At 43.9% G+C, this 19,781-nt stretch overlaps 1 protein-coding gene across 3 annotated transcripts in view; it reads right to left on the bottom strand.

Moving 5' to 3' along the window:
- Positions 1–19,781, bottom strand: part of ZNF532 (zinc finger protein 532) — a 66,715-nt gene that overhangs the window by 22,657 nt on the left and 24,277 nt on the right. For all 3 annotated transcript variants that reach the window (XM_066614415.1, XM_066614417.1, XM_066614416.1), the window contains exons 2-3: positions 16,075–18,441; positions 4,846–5,027 (exon numbers count right to left, since the gene is read on the bottom strand). In XM_066614415.1, the coding sequence (XP_066470512.1) occupies positions 4,846–5,027; positions 16,075–18,414 (2,522 nt within the window). In that variant the 5' untranslated portion in view covers positions 18,415–18,441. The remainder of the gene's footprint in view (positions 1–4,845; positions 5,028–16,074; positions 18,442–19,781) is intronic.

The following is a 19,781-nucleotide window of genomic DNA, read 5'->3' as shown; positions in this document are numbered from 1 at the left end:
TGATAACACAGATCAGAAACCTCAGCATCCACCAGATGTTGTAAGCTAAAGTTTTCTGCTCCTCCTACCATAACGCTTCCCTAGAGACTTGCATATCAAGTCTTTATTTTGGAGAAATAAAAGGGGATCCAAAAAAGATAAAGACTTAAGTCCCCTAAGCGCTTAAAAAAACTATATTTATAAAATGAATAAAACAGACTTTCAGTTTTTAAAACCATAAATAAATAACAACCCCCTTAAACCTATGTCTATGTTCATTTTTCAAGAAACAGCAATAAAATAGAATACAAAATATCAACAAATAGGAGAACTAAATCACAAAACAGAAATTATATCCTTAAAAATAAAGTTAACCAAACAAAATCATCTTCAGTATCCCTACTCTATTCTGCCCTACCTAGAATCAGAGTTGAAGGGTATCCTCAGAGGTCATCTAATTAAACCCCAGCTCAATGCAGGCAACTGCTAAAGCATTAGTGACAGGTGGCTGACCAGTCTCTGCTTGAAAAACCTCCAAACAGAAAGAGCCTACAACTACATGAAGCAGACAGCCTTAAGCATCCTTCCTACATCCAGGTTATTTATAAAAACGTTGAACAGCATGGGGCCCAAGACAGAGCCCTCCCCAAACCATACCTCCCTCCAGGCTGCTACACAGTCATTTATTAGGACTCAGTGGGAATGGTTGTTCAACCAGCTCTGAACTCACCTAACAGTAGTACCATCTAGGCCAGTGTTTCTCAACCAGTGGTACAGGTACCACCAGTAGTACTTGAGGTGGTATACAGTAGTACTCTCTGGACCCCTGCCACCTGGCAGTGAGACCAGTAACAAGACGCAACAAAGAGTAGTAGGAGGCTTGGTTCAATGGGCAGAGCTCCAAGGCATGCTTTTCTGTGCTCAAAAAAGCCCTCCCGTCCACCCTGAGCCTCTTACTTGTGTTTGCTACCTCGCATCTGGCCTCCCAACCCAGAAGTAACTGGTGATGATGTCACTGCCAGTTACTTCTGGTGGTACTTTGAATGGGTGGACCATGTGAAGTGGTACAGTGGAGGACAAAACTTGAGAAACACTGATTTCTAACCCACATTTTACCATTTTATCGATAAGGATATCATGCGAGAGTTTGTCAACTGCTTTGCTGAAATCTAGGTACGCTATATTCATAGCATTCTCATGATCTACTAGTCACTCAATCAAAGATGGAGATGAGATTAGCCTGGGAAGACTAGTTCTTGACAAGCCCACGCTGGCTCCTGGAAATTACCCCATAATTTTCTAACTGCTCGTAGACATTCCACTTAATAATCTGTTCCAGGATCTTCCGGGTGTTGATGCCAAGATGACAGGTCTGTTGTTTCCCACATTGTTCCTTTTTCTTTTTTTCTTTTTTTTTGTGTTAAAGGTAGCAGTGACATTTGTTCATTTCCAGTCCTCTGACACCTCACCCAATCTCCAGGAGTTCCTAAAGATTACAGACAGTTCCAAGATCAAATCCACAAGCTCCTTCAGCACCCAGGGATATAGTCTATCTGATCCTGGAGATGTAAATGAATTTAACATAACTAGGTGTTCCCTTACCATCTGTTCTCCTATCTTAAGTTGTGATGCACTTAGTTGTTCATTAATGCAACTGTTAGGCTGGACCACCTTCCCCTTGTGGTAGACAAATGCTAATTAAGAAGCTCCGCCTTCTCTCTGTTGTCTGCTACCAATTTCCTTCTTCTCCATACTGCAGGTCTACAGCCTCTTTTGGACACAATAAAGAAATCTTTTTGTTATTTTTGGCATTCCTTTCCAACCTCAGCTCATTTTCTGCAGACAATACTGATCCTTCACTTACTATCCTTCCTTCCACGTATTGTTCTTGCTTCTCAACTTTCCTCAGGTGGATCCAGTTTTTCTGCTCGTGGGAACTGCTTGCAGTTGTGCCTTCAGTATCCCATGGCCCAATCCTATCCACTGCCTATGGCAACAGATCTTGTGATCTGAAAAGCTGCACTGCATCGCACACGATGGAGCCTCTGGTAGAAGTGAAGCAACTCCACACGTGTGCCAGACTTACCTGGATGGTCCACCAGCCCAGATGAAGTGGCAGAGTGGGCTGTTCATGGGTGGTTTGGGGCATGGAGGGGAAGCAGGGGTTTGGGGAGAAAAAGTGCATGCCAGATCCTATCCATTTTTCAGCCCAACCCATCCCCTTCCTCTCCTTGGATTTCCACCAGTTACCTAGCTGGTGCGGGACTGAGGAGACCCATAGGGGGCCAGAAGGCCTACTGAGGGGTCAGTAAAAAAGTATTTTACTAACCTCTCATTGGTTCTCTGGTTGTCCCGTCCCCCCAAACCAAATCACGCAGCGCATGTACTGTTGGCACAGATGCAAGCTATAGCATGGTGGGGAATCAGATAAGGCTTTCATTTTTTGAAATATCCCATCCCTCTTGGGCTCCTATCTCCTTCAGAAGTTCTAGCCATGGAATACTACTTAATTTTCCTTTTAGTTCATTAAAATAACTTTCCTGAAATTGAACTACCCTTAGTTTTTCCTTCTCTTGATACTGAGAAAGTATTTATTTATTTGAAAAACTCATAGCTTGCCTTTCCACCTTTGCAAAACTTCAAGGCAGTAAATTTCAAGATGATGTGATCACTTTTGCCAAAAAGCACCTGCCATTTTCCACTTCTCAACCAATTCTTCCTTACTGGGTAAGAACCAAGTCCAGGATGGTTGACCCCCGGAAAGCAGAAGAAGGGACAACTTCTTCTATGTTCTGAAGGATAAAGTTGTCAGCGAGGCAAGAATTTACTGGATTTCCCACTCTTAGCCAAGTTAAGACGTCCGGGTGAGGTCATAATAGTTGGAGTCTCCCTTTACCAATATGGCTTGCTGCTTGGAAAGCTTGATCTGTGATGTCTGCTTGGCCAACTGGTCTATAGTAGACTCCTGTGATGACATCACTTGTATTCCCCTCTCTCCTTTTATTCATACCCAGATGCTTTCTCTGGGCGTCCATGCTCAAGATTCCTGGTTTTATATATAATGCAACCTTGCTGTTGGCTCTATTCCTTTCAACCAAGTTATACTCTTCAAGTTCCATATTCTACTCTTGGTTTTCATCCCACTAGGTTTCTATGATATCTACAGGATCATATTTGCCCTTCCATATCAGAGCTTCAAATTTGTGCTGTTTGTTTTCCAGATTTCCATGCATTACTGTTCTATTCCATGTGTTACTATATAAACGTCTCCTACTAGCTTCCTTGATGTTACTCCTTGTGAGTCTCTTGAAGTCTGCTTCCTCCTTTACCAGCTGCATTCGTATCTCCAGTACTTGGTTCTGGGATTTTGTCTACTGCCCCCTTTATAGTTCTTCATGAGCTCTGCAAGGTTCCTGACAAACACATAGCCTTTGAAATAACATATCAAAGATATGCTTAAAAAGTGCAAAAATAGATCAGAGCCACATCAAAGAAGCTAGAACACTTCAATAAATATACATGGAAGAATATTTACTGAGTATAGAATAATTTAGTGGTTCCCTAACATTTTAGCACCCAAATCCACTATTTAAAATCACACTCTATTGGAACCCACCTAGCTTTATAAGACTAAAAAAAAGTTTCACTTTAACAACTGCTAAAGCCTCTGTTTTTATACTATGGTGGGGGGGACCAACTTCTGGAGCATTTGTTGAGCTCCATGTTCATTCAATCAGGACCATTCTGGTTGCCTTGCGTTCTCCTTTGCCTGGCCTTTGATAAGAGCAAAGGCATATTTGCATACTTATGAGTAAACACACATGTGCAGCTCAGTTTTGCTTTCCATAGGGCTCAATACATTTTTCCTTGTTGGCTTGGGGGGGGGGGGACTTCCTTTGAGTTTTTTTGGGATGTGTGTTCATTGGATTGGGATCCATTCTGGTGGCACTGCATTCCTCTCAGTCTGCTCTTCAAAGTGGACTGAGGCACATTTGTCTACTTGCAAGTAAACGTACAGATGTAGCTCAGTTTCACTTTCCACAGGGCTCAATACATTTTCCTGGTCGGCTATCAGTTTGTCAGTTTCAGTTTCATGACCCGCCAACAATCAGGCCCAATCCACTGGTGGTTCCTGATAGATTACATTGGGAACCTCAAAGGAAGATAATTAATCAACTAAGGGCACAATCGTAACCCAGGGCTCAATCCTATCTAGCTTCCAGCTGCCAATGCCATTCCCAGTGCCAATGCAGCCATGCCAACAGGGTCAATGCTGCATTGTGTGGTGTGGGGACAGTCACAGAGGTCTCCTCAAAATAAAGAACCATTTGTTCCTTTACCTTGGTGCTGCATTGTGGTTGCATCAGCGCTGAAAAGTTGGATTGGGTCCCCACTCTCCAGCACTGACATAAAGGCAATGCAGCTCTGAGGAAAGGGAACAAATATACTCTTACTTTGAGGAGGCCTCTGTGAGTGCCACCCAAGTGCAGGATGCAGCACATGTCCCATTGGCACAGCTATGCCAGTGCTGGAAAGTTGGTTTAGATTTGGACCTAAAAGTGATCAACTTTAATCAATTAAAACAGCCCTAAATAATCATATTACAGTAATAATTATTACATAAATATAAACATTTTGATCAAAATAATTTTGAAACAATTGCCATTTATCATGGCAATAAACAACTGAACTATTCAAAGAGTAACACAGAATCTCCCCAGGAGAAATTTTCTCTAGCACAGTTCAGGAACCACCACCACAAAGCAACACCAAGATACAGCAAAAAGAGCAAAGATTCCTATGTCTAGTCAGACTAGGACAGACTGTTGCATTTCTCAGTAAGCTTTGCAATATTATGATACTGACCGGAATCCAACTCTTCGGGTGTAGTGTAGACAGTTCTTTGTGACGTGGGTCTGAAAATGGACCGATCTGCATATTGCGCCGCATTCGGGACACGTGTAGGGAGATTTGTGCTGGTGGATTCTCTGGTGTGATGCAAAACTACACAGATTGGGAAGCAGCATCTGACATATACTGCAGGTCTTCTAAAGAATAAACCAAGGCAGATGAGACAATGAGCCATTTTGTTCACTTGGCGTTTTACACACTTGGCGTTTTTCAAAGGTGGCTGTGATTCAAAACACACTTGTAAAATAGAAACTCCATCCCAAGCATCGCTAGAGGCATTTCAATTTAAAAATTAAAAAGCAAAAACAAAAAATTAGGGGGAGTTGTTTTTAACTGATGTACTCTCTCTTTGTGTCAAGTTTAAGAATAGATATATTACAGCCTATATACAGAATAATATATAATGTAAAAGCAATTATATTTGCTCATTCCTTGTTACTCTTTTCTCTCCCATCCCTGCTTTCCTCATTTCTCACCCCCAGTACCAAAGCCTGCAAGCTCCTTGGGGCAGGGATCTGCCTTTTTTGGGACATAAGTTGTAAATAAAGCACTACAGTACTTTAATGGCATTGTGTATGAATCATAACACCATTCTTCATTCAAAGCCTCGTTATTCAACCTGTAGCAAAAATGGTTTGCTTTATGGATGTTTTAAAAGGTTCTAGGGATAAGCAGGATGTAGCGAAAATTCCCCTTTATTCAAGAAGCAGAAATTGTAGGGAAAATTAAACTTCTGAAATAACTAGCTGCTTTATATAGAGGTCCAGTGCCAAAGTTAACTAGTTCTAAGCCTGGCGATTACCAGGATGAGCGATAGCATTAGAATCCCAAAGTCCATCATTCTCAGCCCCTCAGTAGAAGGAGCAGGACAAAAAAAAAAAAAAGCCAACCAACAGTACAATAGGAGTGAAACTTACATTTATCCTTAGATTTAACAAAAATAAACATTTCATCACACACTTCATAAAGAAATACTTCACATATTGCATGATAAATTTATGGAATTTGTTTCCACAAGCTGTGGTCAGGATGAGTTCATCTGCTCAGTGGAAGAATACCTGCTTTGCACCCAGATGTTTCCAGGTTCAAGATCTGGCTTCTCCAGGTACAGCAGAGCTGAGCTGCTGCCCATCAGTTTCAAGATTACTGAGCTAGATGGACCAAAGGTCTGACCTGGCATAAGGCAGCTTTCTGTATTCTGTGATGGCTCTAAAGGGGGATTTGATAAATCCTTGTATGACATATCCATCAGGGGCTACTAGCCCAGGTTCAGAGGCAACAGGGGAACCACGGCTGACCTTAGGAGCTCCAGGACCCAACAGGATATATTCTTTGCAGGGCCCCAGGAATACAGCCAAGGTCGGAAGAAGTTTAGAGGTATAAATAAAATTCATTATAGACTTTGTATTTCTATGGTAGAGTGGAAAGCAATCAAAATGTGTACTTTAAAACTGCAAGTGAGTTAATGAACCAAATGGATCTAAGCATATTTTAATATAAAACTGCATACAAGACTAGATTACCCTAGTGCAGGGAGCTGTTAGGTGTGGGGAGCAATTGGTTCAATAGGCTTAAAGTCGGTTCTGGAGGGAACTGAATACCAGATGCCGTAAGGGAGCAGAAGAAAAGGGGTACATGTCCCGTTTGGAGACCTCCCAGAGGCATACGTACGTAAAGTGTGTTTGAAAGTGCAGTTTATCTGAACCACCCCTTATGCAAGTGGTATAGCATCTTGGAAGTGAAAGCGGGGCATGACTGCTCCCATCCCTTACTGAACAATGGCACCAGTCAGGCATATAATCAATATAATTTGGCATCATATGTTCTTACATGTCTACAAAGGAATCTACATTTGCAGCACCATTTAAATCACTCCCCCCATCTCTCCTCTCTCACTATTTCTTTCCACAACAAACCGACCTCTGACTGGATATAACGTAGAAACATCCTACACGTTACGCAAAGAATGAGATGGTCAAACCCAGGACTGTATCACTTCAGACTGCGGGGAAAGAGCATATTTTTAATGCTCCCTCGGCAAAACTCCCCATACAGAAAATGAGCATATGTGAGGAGAATGTTAAGTACAGCCCTCTCTGTGACATGTTGGTTCACTGCATGCAAAAAAAAATTTGCAATAAAAAAATACTCAAAATGAAAATATACAGTATCTACCGTTTGCAGTCTGATGTGGTATAATCCACAATCCTTCCAGCTAGTTCTGTGTAAAGTGTAGGCAGGTTTTCAGTTTGGAAATAAGAGATAAAACAGATTGCACAATTAATCTGTGGGTAGCCTGGCAACCTGGAAGGCATTTCATCAAACTCCACAATACAATTTTTCATCGCAGCTCGCTCTTTTCTTTCTATCAAGAGTTTAACTTGCTTTCAAACAAACAAGAAGATTCGTAATGCTTCAAAATTAACTTTCATTTAAATCAGGCTAGATGTGCAAGAGGCAGCACACATTGCCAGTGCAGAGGTGCTTCAATATATGCATCTCCATTCCAATACTATTTCTTTACCTAGTGTGTAATTAGTTTGTGTTTGTGTACACAGTTCATTAGGAAAGTTATTTCAAGAGTCATAGCTTCATGTTGTTGTGCTTCAGGAATCAATATTTTGAATGTCTTTAATATTACGGCTTGCCCCAAACAGGTTGTAAATATGTGTATTTCAAACAATAGATCTCAGCCCCTGGGAAACTCAACCTTTTTTAAACTTAGGGGAAGGCCCACGGCAGGAAGGAAGCCCACACTAGCTTGCTGGCCTTATTGGGGAGAAAGATCAGAGGTATAATCTCTCAAAACATTTGTTCCTCAAATTGTGGTCTCTGTGTTGAATTTTACCCGGTCAGTGCCTGTAACTAAAGATTGCCCATTTGGGTGAGCATGAACTTGGAGCGTCCCATCCCCCTCATTTCATTACTTGGTATTTTGCATGAGAACCTAGAACTGGTGACCTGCAAGCAGCAGCGCTTGTAGACCTGTACCAACTTCTAAAGGATTCTCTGTCATTTTGGGGAAAATGGTAATAATATTGCTATTACACCTGCTATCAAGGCTCAATCAGCATCACACTTCCCTGGGGGGGGATCAACAGTGGGCAGGGGCTGAGCCACCTTTAAGCCCAAAGATTTAAGATCTGAAGGTTGCCAGAGGTTCCGACCACCGGAAGCTTCCATGAGCAGCAAGGCCTGGAGAACGGACAAGTTGAGCCAAGTCCTGCTGCACCTTCCAGCACCAAGGTAAGGGCAATGCAGCTCCAAGATAAGAGAATAAACATTCCCTTGCCTTGAGCAGGCCTCTGTCACTGCCAGCCGACTGCAGGATGCAGCACATAAACCATTGGCCCAGCTATGTCAGTGAGGGAAAGTTGGTTAGGATTTGGGCCTCAGTGACTGGAGCCAGAATTGCCTCATAATCTGGGCCATCAAGCTCAAACAAAGGTTCTGTAAGGGAATGCTTTTTAGGACAGGGCTCATGTTCCCAGGATTAAGATCCAGAATAACATCTTGTAGTGACATCGCAGAAGATATTACCGAGGAGATAGGAAATGGTGTCCACAGTGCCCCTTGCTCGAAGTAAGTGCAGGGTTAAAGCCCAGGTGGTAGCTGGAGGCGTGCTGCACAGCTGCAGCCACTAAAGGCTAAAGTGAACCTGGGAGCATATAAACAGCACCTGGAGGAACGAAAGGTGGTGGGTTGTAGGAGGAGAGGAGAGGACCGACGACGACGACGACGACGACGACGACGACGACGACTGTGACCTGGCATATTGTTTCTGGACTCTGACTTGGCACCTTTGACTGATTGGACTGACTGACTGACTGACTGGCAAACCGACCTTGGACTTGGCTTATTGACTCTGGACTCTGACTTGACCACTTTCGTTGATTGGACTGAGAACTGACTCTGACTTTTGCTTGCTGTACTGGTGAGTCAACCAAGGGAAACTAATCAGCCTTAAGCAGGCACAAGGCCCAGTGGATTGGGATTTGGCAAAACACATCTAGAAAAAACTGAACAAAAATGATTGTCCAAAATATAAGCAATTGGAAAACACACACCCATACCCTAAATACACGGGCAGCCCAGTCCTAACCTGTGCTGGAACAAGCAGGCCACCCAAGTAACACAGCAGCCATCCCAGTGGGGCTACTTGATCTGCAACACTGAAATAGGTGGTGCAGATCCGAGCAGTCCAGTGCAAGGCTAGGCTGCCTGGGAAGGGTGGTTAGGATCTGGCCTAAGTGCCAGATTCTGGTCCCGCCCCTGTCCTGGGCCCAGTCTACCCACCACCCTTCCCCCTGGCCTGGAATGCCCCCTTTCTTTCTTCACTAAACCCCCACGCCAGTCTGATTGCAGATCTGGCCTCCCAACGCCTACAGTGTTGCAAAGATGCCTTATGGCACTTTTGTGACACCCCCAGGCTGGCACAAGGAACTTTTACCAGCCTAACCGGGGGAGGGGGGGGAGGACTGCACCCTCAATTTTAGACAAAGTAACAGCAGGCTATTGTTACTGGATATTTAACAATCATGTCCCCTATAAAACATCACACATACATGTCATGTATCTTAAATACATGTATCTGAACAGTCTGAAGGTGAATTATGTTACAAAATCCTGAACAAGGGATAGTGGGATGAACAAGGGTAGTGAATAAATGCTATCAAAAAATCAGAATGAAGATCCTTCATACACAGATACATCCTGTGAGGGGAAATGAAGGCTACTTGCAAAAACAACAACAACAAAAAAACATACATCTCCAGCTGCAATATGAAAGAATAAAATAAATACCAATTTTTCACTGGGGGTTGGGATCACACAACTAGTTAGCATGCCAGAGTCTTATTCTTTATTGGAATTAACCAGGCAAACTGCAATACTATCACTTCAGGACAGCCCTGCTATCTGGACAAGCTTGTTCATCAAGGTTTTTAGAAAGGTTGAGCAGTCCTGGCATCAGTGCTCACAGAACTCACTGTGGCTGACAGGTTTTCCTTCCCTCACAGGATGCTCTCCAGAATGAGAAAAGCATTGCCCTCACTGTGACTGGCGCTGTTCTCAAGCAGAGTGAGGGCAGTGCTCGCTGCCCTCATACGAGGGGAATCCTGAGAGAAACACATGGTAGCCACTAACTACTGGGAGCACCAACAAACTAATTTCAGTGATAAGCTTAGGGTGCAACCCTAACCCCTTATGTCACTGACATAAGGGCAATGCAGCTCTGGGGTAAGGAAACAAACATTCCCTTACTTTGAGGAGGCCTCCATGAGTGACACCCAACTGCAGGATGCAGCACATGTCCCATTGGCACCGCTATGCTAGTGCTGAAAAGAACTGACATAAGGGGTTAGGATTGCACCTTTAAGTGATAAGCATCAGTTTCATCCTCTGAAAATCTCTAATATGGGCCCCTATTCTGCATCCTGCAAATGAGGTTGATGGTGGTAATATTTTGGCTCAATCCTATGGCCCAATCCTAATCTACCTGCGTACCAGCAGAGCACACACTCTGGCAGTGAAAGCTGTTGAAAAAGTGCCATAAAGCACTTTGCAACACTACACCTACAAGCAGTGCTGGTGGGAGGGCCAAAGCCTTCCCACTGGCACATGGAGCAATGCAGGTAGAGCAATGCACATGGAGCAGGTAATGCCAGCATAGGGGTGGGGAATGGGCAGAATAGGTAAGGAAGGGCAGAGGTGACAGCAGATAGATTGGGCCCAAAAGAGGGATGGCACATGTCACATCCATCTCCCTTCAAAGCCTGATACAACAACACAGATCAATGCACACTTGCAAACCTGGTGGGGTGTCAAGGTCAATTACAGCCCAATCCTATTCTCCCCCCAACAATGCAATTGTGCCAATATCTGCCACTGCATCCTGCAGGGGGGCAGTTTGGAGGTCTCCTCTGGGTTGGAGAACAATCATTCCCTTAGCCAAGGGTAATCCTCTGCAGCATGGGCGGGTCTACTTGGACCTGTACTAGCAAAATTGCTGGGATCAGGTCCAGGAAGGCAGTTGAGATTTGGCAGCCACCACTGCCACCAAACCCATCTCCTTCCTGTACCAAATCTGTCTATCCCCTGCCGCCATCGCTGCCTTGATCTGCCCTACCCTCCCCACTTTACAGTGCACCAGTGGGCTGCGTGTTCCACTACTACCCAGTCCCATTAGTCACCAAGGAGGGATGCAGGTTTCCCCAAGAATCAAATGGGTGCACTGGCAATTCTCTAGCTCATGCACACATCAGTAAGTCTTGGGCTGCAATCCTATATACACTTCCCTAGGAGTAAACCCCACTGAACACAATGGGCCTTACTACCGAGAGCAGACATGCACAGGATTATGCTGTTAGTTCTCCACAACTTTATGTGCCTAAGAGTAACATTTTCTTCCAGCAATTAAGATGTTTCTGATTCAATGACATCACAAAAGCTCAAACAAGAGCTAGGCCAGGTTTACAGAGGAGGCAAGCTCTTAGGTACCTCTTTTTATTCTTTAACAGCCAAACAATTTTTTTTTTTTTTTGCAATCTGGCAAACCATTTTCTTTTTGTAAGTTCACATATTTGTGCTGAAATGTGATATCCTATTCCTAGTTTTGTACCCTGAGAAAATTTTTTAATTTAAAATCAACATTGAGAAAGAATTGAAACAGTAATCTACATCCTGTTTCATAATCATTAGGTACATGAGAAGCAGTGTCAAGCATATAAACTGCCACCCGGCAAGAAATGAAAGCTATTAAATTACCATTTTTCACTACATTTTATGACAGGCCTGAAAATCATATCATCCATGTCTTTACACAGACTTCACACTTCAATGGATCTCAAAAGACAAGGGACCAGAGTACTGCTCTATATAGAAAAAGTTCCTAAAAATCTAACATTGTGTTCATCTGCACATTTCAGAAAGGAAGCAATTCAACAGATTTAATTGTAAAATTTAAACATATAAGGGCTTAAAAAAATATTGCCAGTACATGTAAAAACAGAACACACTTTAGGTAGAGAAGGAGACATGTTAAAGGGGCAGCCATCACAATTCGATCCTTGCACTCTTCCTCCCCTCCAGCAACTCCCTCCTGACTCACTGCGAGCACTGACAAGTAGGTATGGGGGAGAGCATGAGGTTTAGTATGGATGGGTCTGATTCTTCAGCAGAACCAGCTCCCCTTCCTCAGGATTCAAATCAGAGCTGCTCCTAGGGGCAGGTGTCATGTCAGAGAATACTCTTTTGCACCGCTGCTGTTTCTGGCCAAGAGATAGAGGACAGTTCTTCACATTGCTGCTATAGCAGCCCCTGGGTTGCTGGTTGGGGGAAAGATGCTGTGCAATGCATCTAAAGGGAGGCATGAGGCTTGTGCATCTGCATCTAAAGGCGGGCACAAGTTGCCACTGATAGTCATGCCCAGAAATGTAAACTAGCTTCCTAGCTCCTTCTCTGATGCCTCCATCTTCAAAAGATCTGGAAGAGAATAGACTAGACTCTCTCCCCCTCTCTGGGAATTTCACCAGCTACATTCATTATCATCATTTAGGTGACAGGCTAAGGTCAAACTTTTCACCAAGGTATTTTATAATATCAGTAGCTTTATCTTGCTGCTACTGGTGGCTGTTCTTATGAAACAGCACTGCAGTTCCATTTTATTGTGGTTTTGTTTTCATCTTCTTGTTGGGATATTTCTTGTGTACTGCTGAAAGTCTGTTTAAAGCGGAAAGATGAGAGAAATGCTTAAATAAATGCTTAAATAAGCCATGAATAATGGGCAATATGGACTGTATATGAATACTTGATCTTCTAGCATGGTTGCTAATCTTGACCCGTTATGCACTCTTACCCACTATATGTCACGTGCACATGTAAAAGGAATGCCCATAAGCATATCCATGGGTTTATCCACATAATCCTCAAACTAATATTCTGAGACGCAATATCCCACTGCCTTGGTGTCCACAGCAAACTCACATCTCATTCAGGCCGAGACAACTAGTAGCAGAGAAATAAGAGGCCAATCCTATGCATGCCTATTCAGGTAAGTCCCATTATGGTCTGTGGGGCTTACTTCTAGGAAACTATGGATAGAATTGCAGCTTAAGACTTCTGGCTTCCAAGTGAAAGCCCTCCCAAGCTCCCTTTCTAGCTCAGCATCTGTAGCCCCAAGGTCAAATGCAAGGGAGGAATTTTTGGGAAATATGCTTGTGCACATGGGAATGGGAGTGGGTGCTTCTCTGATGCTGTCAGTTTTCCCAAACCACCCACCTTCATACAGAATTGCAGATGCTTTAAAAAAAAATTTATTTAAGGAGCCAAATAATGAGCAGAGGCAACGTACTGACAGAGGAGACACTTGAGTTTAGAACCAGTCCTAGAGGAACATATTTTAAAAATTCATGTTTAAGTGTTAACCCATTTCTGACCAGCCCACAGGTGTACACATTTGATCCCTGTGGCGTATATGCAATGTTGGACAGAAATTTAAGCAACAGTGGCTAACTGCAAAACCTAAGCATGTTTACTCAGTCCTAAGTCCCACTGAGATCAAGGGGCTTAGAGCCCAAGCCTGAACTCTTCATACCACCGGCACTGGATGTCACAAACATGCCATAAGACACACCCGCAACACCCTGAGCCGAGTCAGCACCAGCCCAGCTCCAGTTGGCGATGAGTCTAGTGCCAGCTGGACAATGCACAAAGCTAGGTAAGAGCTCCAGGCAGCAGTGAGGGTCTCAGGAGAGGGGGGAATGCATTCTGGGGCAGGGGGAGGAGGGTAGGATTGGCAGAGCTCTGCTTCGTTGGACACTGAACTCCATCTCGGGCCTTCCGGTCTGACACAGGGTCTCTCAAGTCTGTGCCAGCAAAATAGCCAGCACAGATTTGATAAGTCCCATTGCGGGGCTTGGGGTATTCCCCAGGGGGAAAGGGAAAAAAGTCCCAAAGAGACCTTTGGTGTCTGCCACAGGGTGCAGTGGTTGCCGCTTTGATGCCGCTGCACTGAGCTGTGGTTCCGCCTTTAGGATTGGGCAGCCCCTACCTAGTAAGTACACATAGGATGACAGCCTTTAGAGAGAAAACTGTGAACCAGGAAGTCTGTGACATGAATCTCATAAATGGCCATGAAGTCTTTAAATGGCTTAAGGCAGGGGTGTCCAAACATTTTGGCAGGAGGGCCACATAGTCTCTCTGACACTATGTTGGGGGCTGGGGGGAAAAGAATTAATTTACATTTAAAATTTGAATTAATTTACATAAATGAATTTATTAGAGATGGAACTTATATGAATGAATGAGGGTCTTGCAGTAGCTCAAGGCCTACAAAAGGCCTTGCACAAAGCAAGGCCAGCCTTCACTGCCACTGCTGCATCACAGATGTGAAACAGCAAGTAGTGGAGGAAGCCCTCGTCCCACAGCTAAGGTGAGAGGTCAAACAGTCGTCCTCATGCTGAGAGCAGTTGCATCGGGCCAGCATGGGCTCCAGCAAGTCTCTGGAGGGCCAGAGGTTCATTGGAGATGGAGGGTTTCCTGAGGGCCTGATTGGGAGCCCCTGAGGGCCTCAGATGGCCCCTGGGCCAGGGTTTGGGCACCCCTGGCCTAAAGCAGTAGTTCTTAAACTTTCCAGAGCCCTTTACAGTCCTAAATGGAGTTCTGGAGACCCCAGAGCACTGGCACGTGCACAGAGTGGCACAGTGCTGACCAGATGGCAACCACTTATGGTGGCCCCTGAAGGGTTTCAAAGAGACCCACAGCTCCAAGAAGCATACCTTGAGAAACAGCAAGACGCTACCTTCTCAGTTGCAACACCCAATTTTTAATATGGAGATAGCACATCAAACCAAAAGTGTGAGTTCAGACATCAGATTTGGGGTGTCAGCCCTCAGCAGGTCTCTTTAGGAACAAACCCCTAACTGACTAGGGTTCTGTCTGGTTCATAATGGACCTGAAACAAACTCCTCAGATGCACCCATTCACTGATGGGTGCACCCTAACACTGCACACACTATATTTTTATAGTGGAATTATATATATAAAAAAAAAATTTCTAGTTTAAAACCTCCAAACAAAATTGCAATCAAAGAATAAAGCCAAAAACATCATGATCTTACACAAGATTTGAAGGGTGAGCCCTAGCTCTGACCTTCAAACTACAAGAGATAAGCTGAAAATATTCAATTCATGGCCTAGAAGCCACAGACTTCAATAGAGATGCGCCTTGTGCATGCATGCAGCACACTAGGCAGCACAGTACTACAGGCACTATAGTTCAGATGATATCCAGCTGTCCTGGCACATCACACATTTGACAGCATACACAGCTTGAGACAAGTGGTATAAACTAGGGGCCATGAATTGAACTCTTTACGCCAGGGGTGTCAAGCTCCTTTCATACAGCGAGCTGAACATTTATGACGCCTGCTGAGGGCCGGAAGTGATGTCATTAGGCAAGAAATGATGTCATTAAGCACTTTTTGGTCACTTAGGAACACACTAACAGCAAAATGACAGAACAGAAAATACGCAAATCTCGATCATATTTCAAGATACAGCAGAACCCAGTTATCACGCGGGTTGCCCTTTCAGCAGTAACACCTCAGCACTACTTAGCAGATGAGAGTCCAAGGGCCAGATGAAAAGCTTCCGTGGGCCACATCCAGCCCCTGGGCCTTATGTTTGACACCCCTGCTTTACACTGTAAGGAATGTGGGGGATGGAGAGTTCATTCACTGGTTGAATGATGGTGACATTGGCATGTTAAGGGCTAGGGACCGTAACCTAACAAAATCTATAGAAGGGTGGCCGAACCACAGTTCATGAGCCACATGTAGCTCTCTGACATATAATGTGCAGCTTTCAGAAATATGTTGTCTGAGGGTGCAATCCTAACCCCTTATGTCAGTGTTTTCCAGCACTGGCATAGCAGTGCCAATGGGGTGTGTACTGTATCCTGCAGTTGGGTGTCACTCACTGAGGCCTCCTCAAAGTAAGAGAATGTTTGTTCCCTTACCTCAGAGTTGCATTGCCCTTATGTCAGTGCTGGGAAGGGGTTAGGATTGCGCCCCGAGTTTCTTTTTGCATCACAATTAACGCACAGTAAAAGGAAAAACAGAAAATGTATCCAAATCTTCTAAATATATTGCAGCAACACTGGAATTTAAATATAAGATACTGTACTTGTCCACTTGAGTCTGCAGCCTGCTGGAAGTGTGTTGCTAGAGATGTCTCATCTTGGAAAACTTCATTACATTCCAAACACTTCAGGCTATGCCTGCATAGTTTTGATGAGTCTTCATCTAGCGGCATAGCTGGGGGTACAGGAGTACTGGCTGGAGCGGATATGACTGTCCCAGTTATGCCAGACTGTATCTTTGTTACGGTGTGGGAGCCCACTCCAACAGAGTTCTGAAGAACAGATGACGTAACAGAACTATTACTTGTAGGAGAGGCTATCATCTGATCAGCCGGAACTGGTTTCAAAATCAAATGGGAACATTGCATTACGACCCCTTTCTCCTTGTGTCCACGAGCATGGGAAAGAAGGCTACATTTGTTGTAGAAAACCAAGTTCTTTGTACAGTGGTTACAGGTGACTTCAATCCGCACACTCCTCCTATCGTAGTGTTGGGTCAGGCTCTTTTCAAGAGCAAAGGAGTCACCACACTCCAAACACTTAAAACCACGTGTGGGCAAAGTGATACCTGCATTTACGGGAGGGCTGAGGTTTGGAATGTAAACAGGGACAGGGTTAACACTGCTGAGCACCTTGTTGAAAGCTTCAACTACGGAACTCTGTAAAGAGGACACCACCTGCACTCGAGAAACTTTTTTTGAAGGCTGTGAAGCTGCTGCAGAAATTATTGCCTGCTTGATCTGTTGCTGAGGTTTTGTAAGCACTTGGCGGAGTTCAGAGGTGGTCTGAGCACTTTGAGGCAGTAGATTAAGGTTGGCAAGATGGACCGTCTTTGGCACAAGTTTTGCACTGGCAAGGCTTGATGCTGGCACCACAACAGTCTGCTGCTGTATAGCATTGGCAGCTTTGATAATGGCACTGCTGGCACTCTGCACCGAAGCAGCGGATATTACTGTAGCTTTCACCGTAGTGTTGTTAGCAAGCTTCAGATTGATAACCTGGGACCCTGCTGTCTTAACTGCGGATACTGGGAGAAAAGCAGTAGCCACAGGCTTAATAGTGACCTGTTTGGGGGCAAGTTCTGCAGAAGCAATAGCATTGGTGACAACGGTTGACTGAAGAGGTGCCCTAGGGGGAGAAGAAAGAACAGCAGCAGAAGTTGGGGAGGACAGCAAAGATGTCACAGAAGCCACCATAGATGCTGTTTGCTCCGGTTTCCTCCCACTGTCCAAATCGACTTCTGGCAGTACCCTTGTAACGGTTCTCTTGATCTCCCCAGAAGACGTCTTGATCGTTTTTATGCGAACTTTTGGAATTGCTGGTGTCGAGCCTGCCGGTGACGGTGGAGAGCCTTTACTGCTGTTTTCACTTGATACACTCCTAGGACTATCAGGCTGTTTGACAGAGGGTTTTTTAGCACAGTCAATGAGATTCTGAGATTCAGGTGATTTGTCAATAGCCCTAGGACTTTCATTCATATCTTTCGGCAACGGAGAAGATTCTGTTGAATTAGATTGTGGGTCTTTACTAGTATCTGTTGCTGCTTTTTTAGCACTCAGCGCTGCAATTGCAGCAATACAGGAAGAGAGTTTTGCTGATGATTTTGCTTTACACTGTGAAATGCTGGCAAGGTTGGTTTCCCCTTTTTCGGGGCCTATTTTTCCATCTAATATTCTATTTTCAAGTAGTTTTTCAGGGTTTTCTTTAAGTAGTTTATCATCTATTTTTCTTGCTTTAAAAGGCTCGTACATACCTAAAGATGCTGAATTAGTTTCAGAGTCTCTTTTAACAACTTTGTTTTTATCTGCATTTCCTGAACCTGCAACTCCAGGTTTAATCAAATTTTCTCCTCCAAGAACCTTTAGCTTCTCATATTCCTGCTGAGACACAGACCCTGTTAACACATTTGCTCTGAAGTTTCCGCGGATCTCTTCTTTATCTGGAGGGTCATCCACCTCAATTTTTTCATCATCATCAAATTCTTCAGCGCTTGAGATAGGGCTAAATTGATTGAAAGCCGACTCTTTGAGTGTCGTCTCTGAAACCAAGCCTTCATCCTTGAGAGATTTGCTTTCCTCTTTATTATAACCTTCTAGAGCCGATACAGTGAGAAAACCATTGTGTAAACCATTGCCTGTAGAATGGTGGCCATCCTTCTCTGCTCCTTCAGAGGAATCAATAGTCCGCACATTTTTAACGATGACACTGACGCCTACGTCGGACGATGAAGGTGCATGGGAATCATCATCAGGATGCACATTCTGTTTGATGTGGCTTTCGTGATCATCATGTCCAGATTCAATAGCAGCTTTAGGGTCAACCATATCTGGGATGTCAAATGCCGCAAGCAGGTCATCAAAGTCTGGGGTCTTCATATCTCCCATGGTCACGTTAATTGTTTAGAAGTAAATCTACAGAATGAACAAAAATGTTTTACATCAGTACTGAGATTTTTAAAACAAACATTCATATCAATGGAAACTGAAGTTTAAAGAGTTTGCCACCTTAATTTTGTACTTTTGAGTTTGTAATTTTACTAATGAACCTACAGGAACACTGTTCTGGTTATAAACAATGAGAGGAGAAAACCTGATCTCAACACACCCAAAGGATGTCTGTAATTGACATCCATCAAAGCTCCAGGACGATTTCGGTCATGTGTGATGAGCATCTGACTTACTACAACAGTGCACAGAAAAAGTACAAGCCCCAAGTATCAGGAGAAAAAAAAAAAAGAATTAGAACATCTCATCCACACTCACTGTGGCATTGAAATGCCAAATTTCAATACAGTATTAGAGAAATTCTATCAAAACCCATTATTAAACATTATCTATCTACACTGTACCATGCATAATCTGCCCCAAACCACATGCACTGATAATGCACTGATAATATAAGAATTAGTAAGATAAAAGTAACCCGTTACAGTGTAGTAAAGGAGAATTGTTGACACTATCATCTTTTCACTTTTTCTCTAGGTAAGCATTTTCACAAGAGAGGTTTGTCCCTCTTTGTAGGGACAGGAAGCAAGCATGTTTTAATGGGTCACACTTGCAGTTCCCAGATATAGGGAAACTTATTGAAGAGAAAACCCACTAGACGGAAAACGATGATGAGTGAATGACAATTTATAGAGGAATAAAATTCAGTTTCCAACTATAAACAGAAAAGGAAGCATGACTAAGAAAACTTTTCAGTTACATGTTCAGTTACATGTGAGCAGGCCATAAGATATTATAAGCAGCAATGGTGCCCCAGAGGGAAGTGAGACATGCACACTCCTAACTGTATGGAAGCAGGACTGGTTCAAAAGTATCATCCAGTGAGGTAGCTAGAGGGGGTGCAAAAGACTAAGGGAGCCTCACCGCAGTGTGCAAGGGGCCCCTTCCTCTCTCCTTCGGAGCCATTCCAGGCGGTGGGAGCAAAACGGAAGCGTACGCAGGAATGCCTCCGAAGAGTAGGGCGAGGGGCCACTTGCACGCTGTGTCGAGACTCCCTGCAAAACTTAGTGCTCTGCACCCCTTCTAGCTACACCACTACTATCATCTGTACCAGCCCAGAATGATGGACCAGAACTGAGTTTATCTCACGTGCCAGTGAAGCTTTAATAGCAAATCAGAAAGAAACCACGTTTTATCCAATACCACTACATGTACCGTATTTTTCGCTCCATAAGACGCACCTGACCATAAGACGCACCTAGTTTTTAGAGGAGGAACACTTACTTTTAAAGTAAGCCTGCCCTCCC

This window comes from Tiliqua scincoides, chromosome 2 (assembly GCF_035046505.1).
Source record: "Tiliqua scincoides isolate rTilSci1 chromosome 2, rTilSci1.hap2, whole genome shotgun sequence".
NCBI lineage: Eukaryota > Metazoa > Chordata > Lepidosauria > Squamata > Scincidae > Tiliqua > Tiliqua scincoides.
The sequence above is the reverse complement of the archived record's forward strand: the minus strand, read 5'-3'. Positions and strand labels throughout refer to the sequence as shown.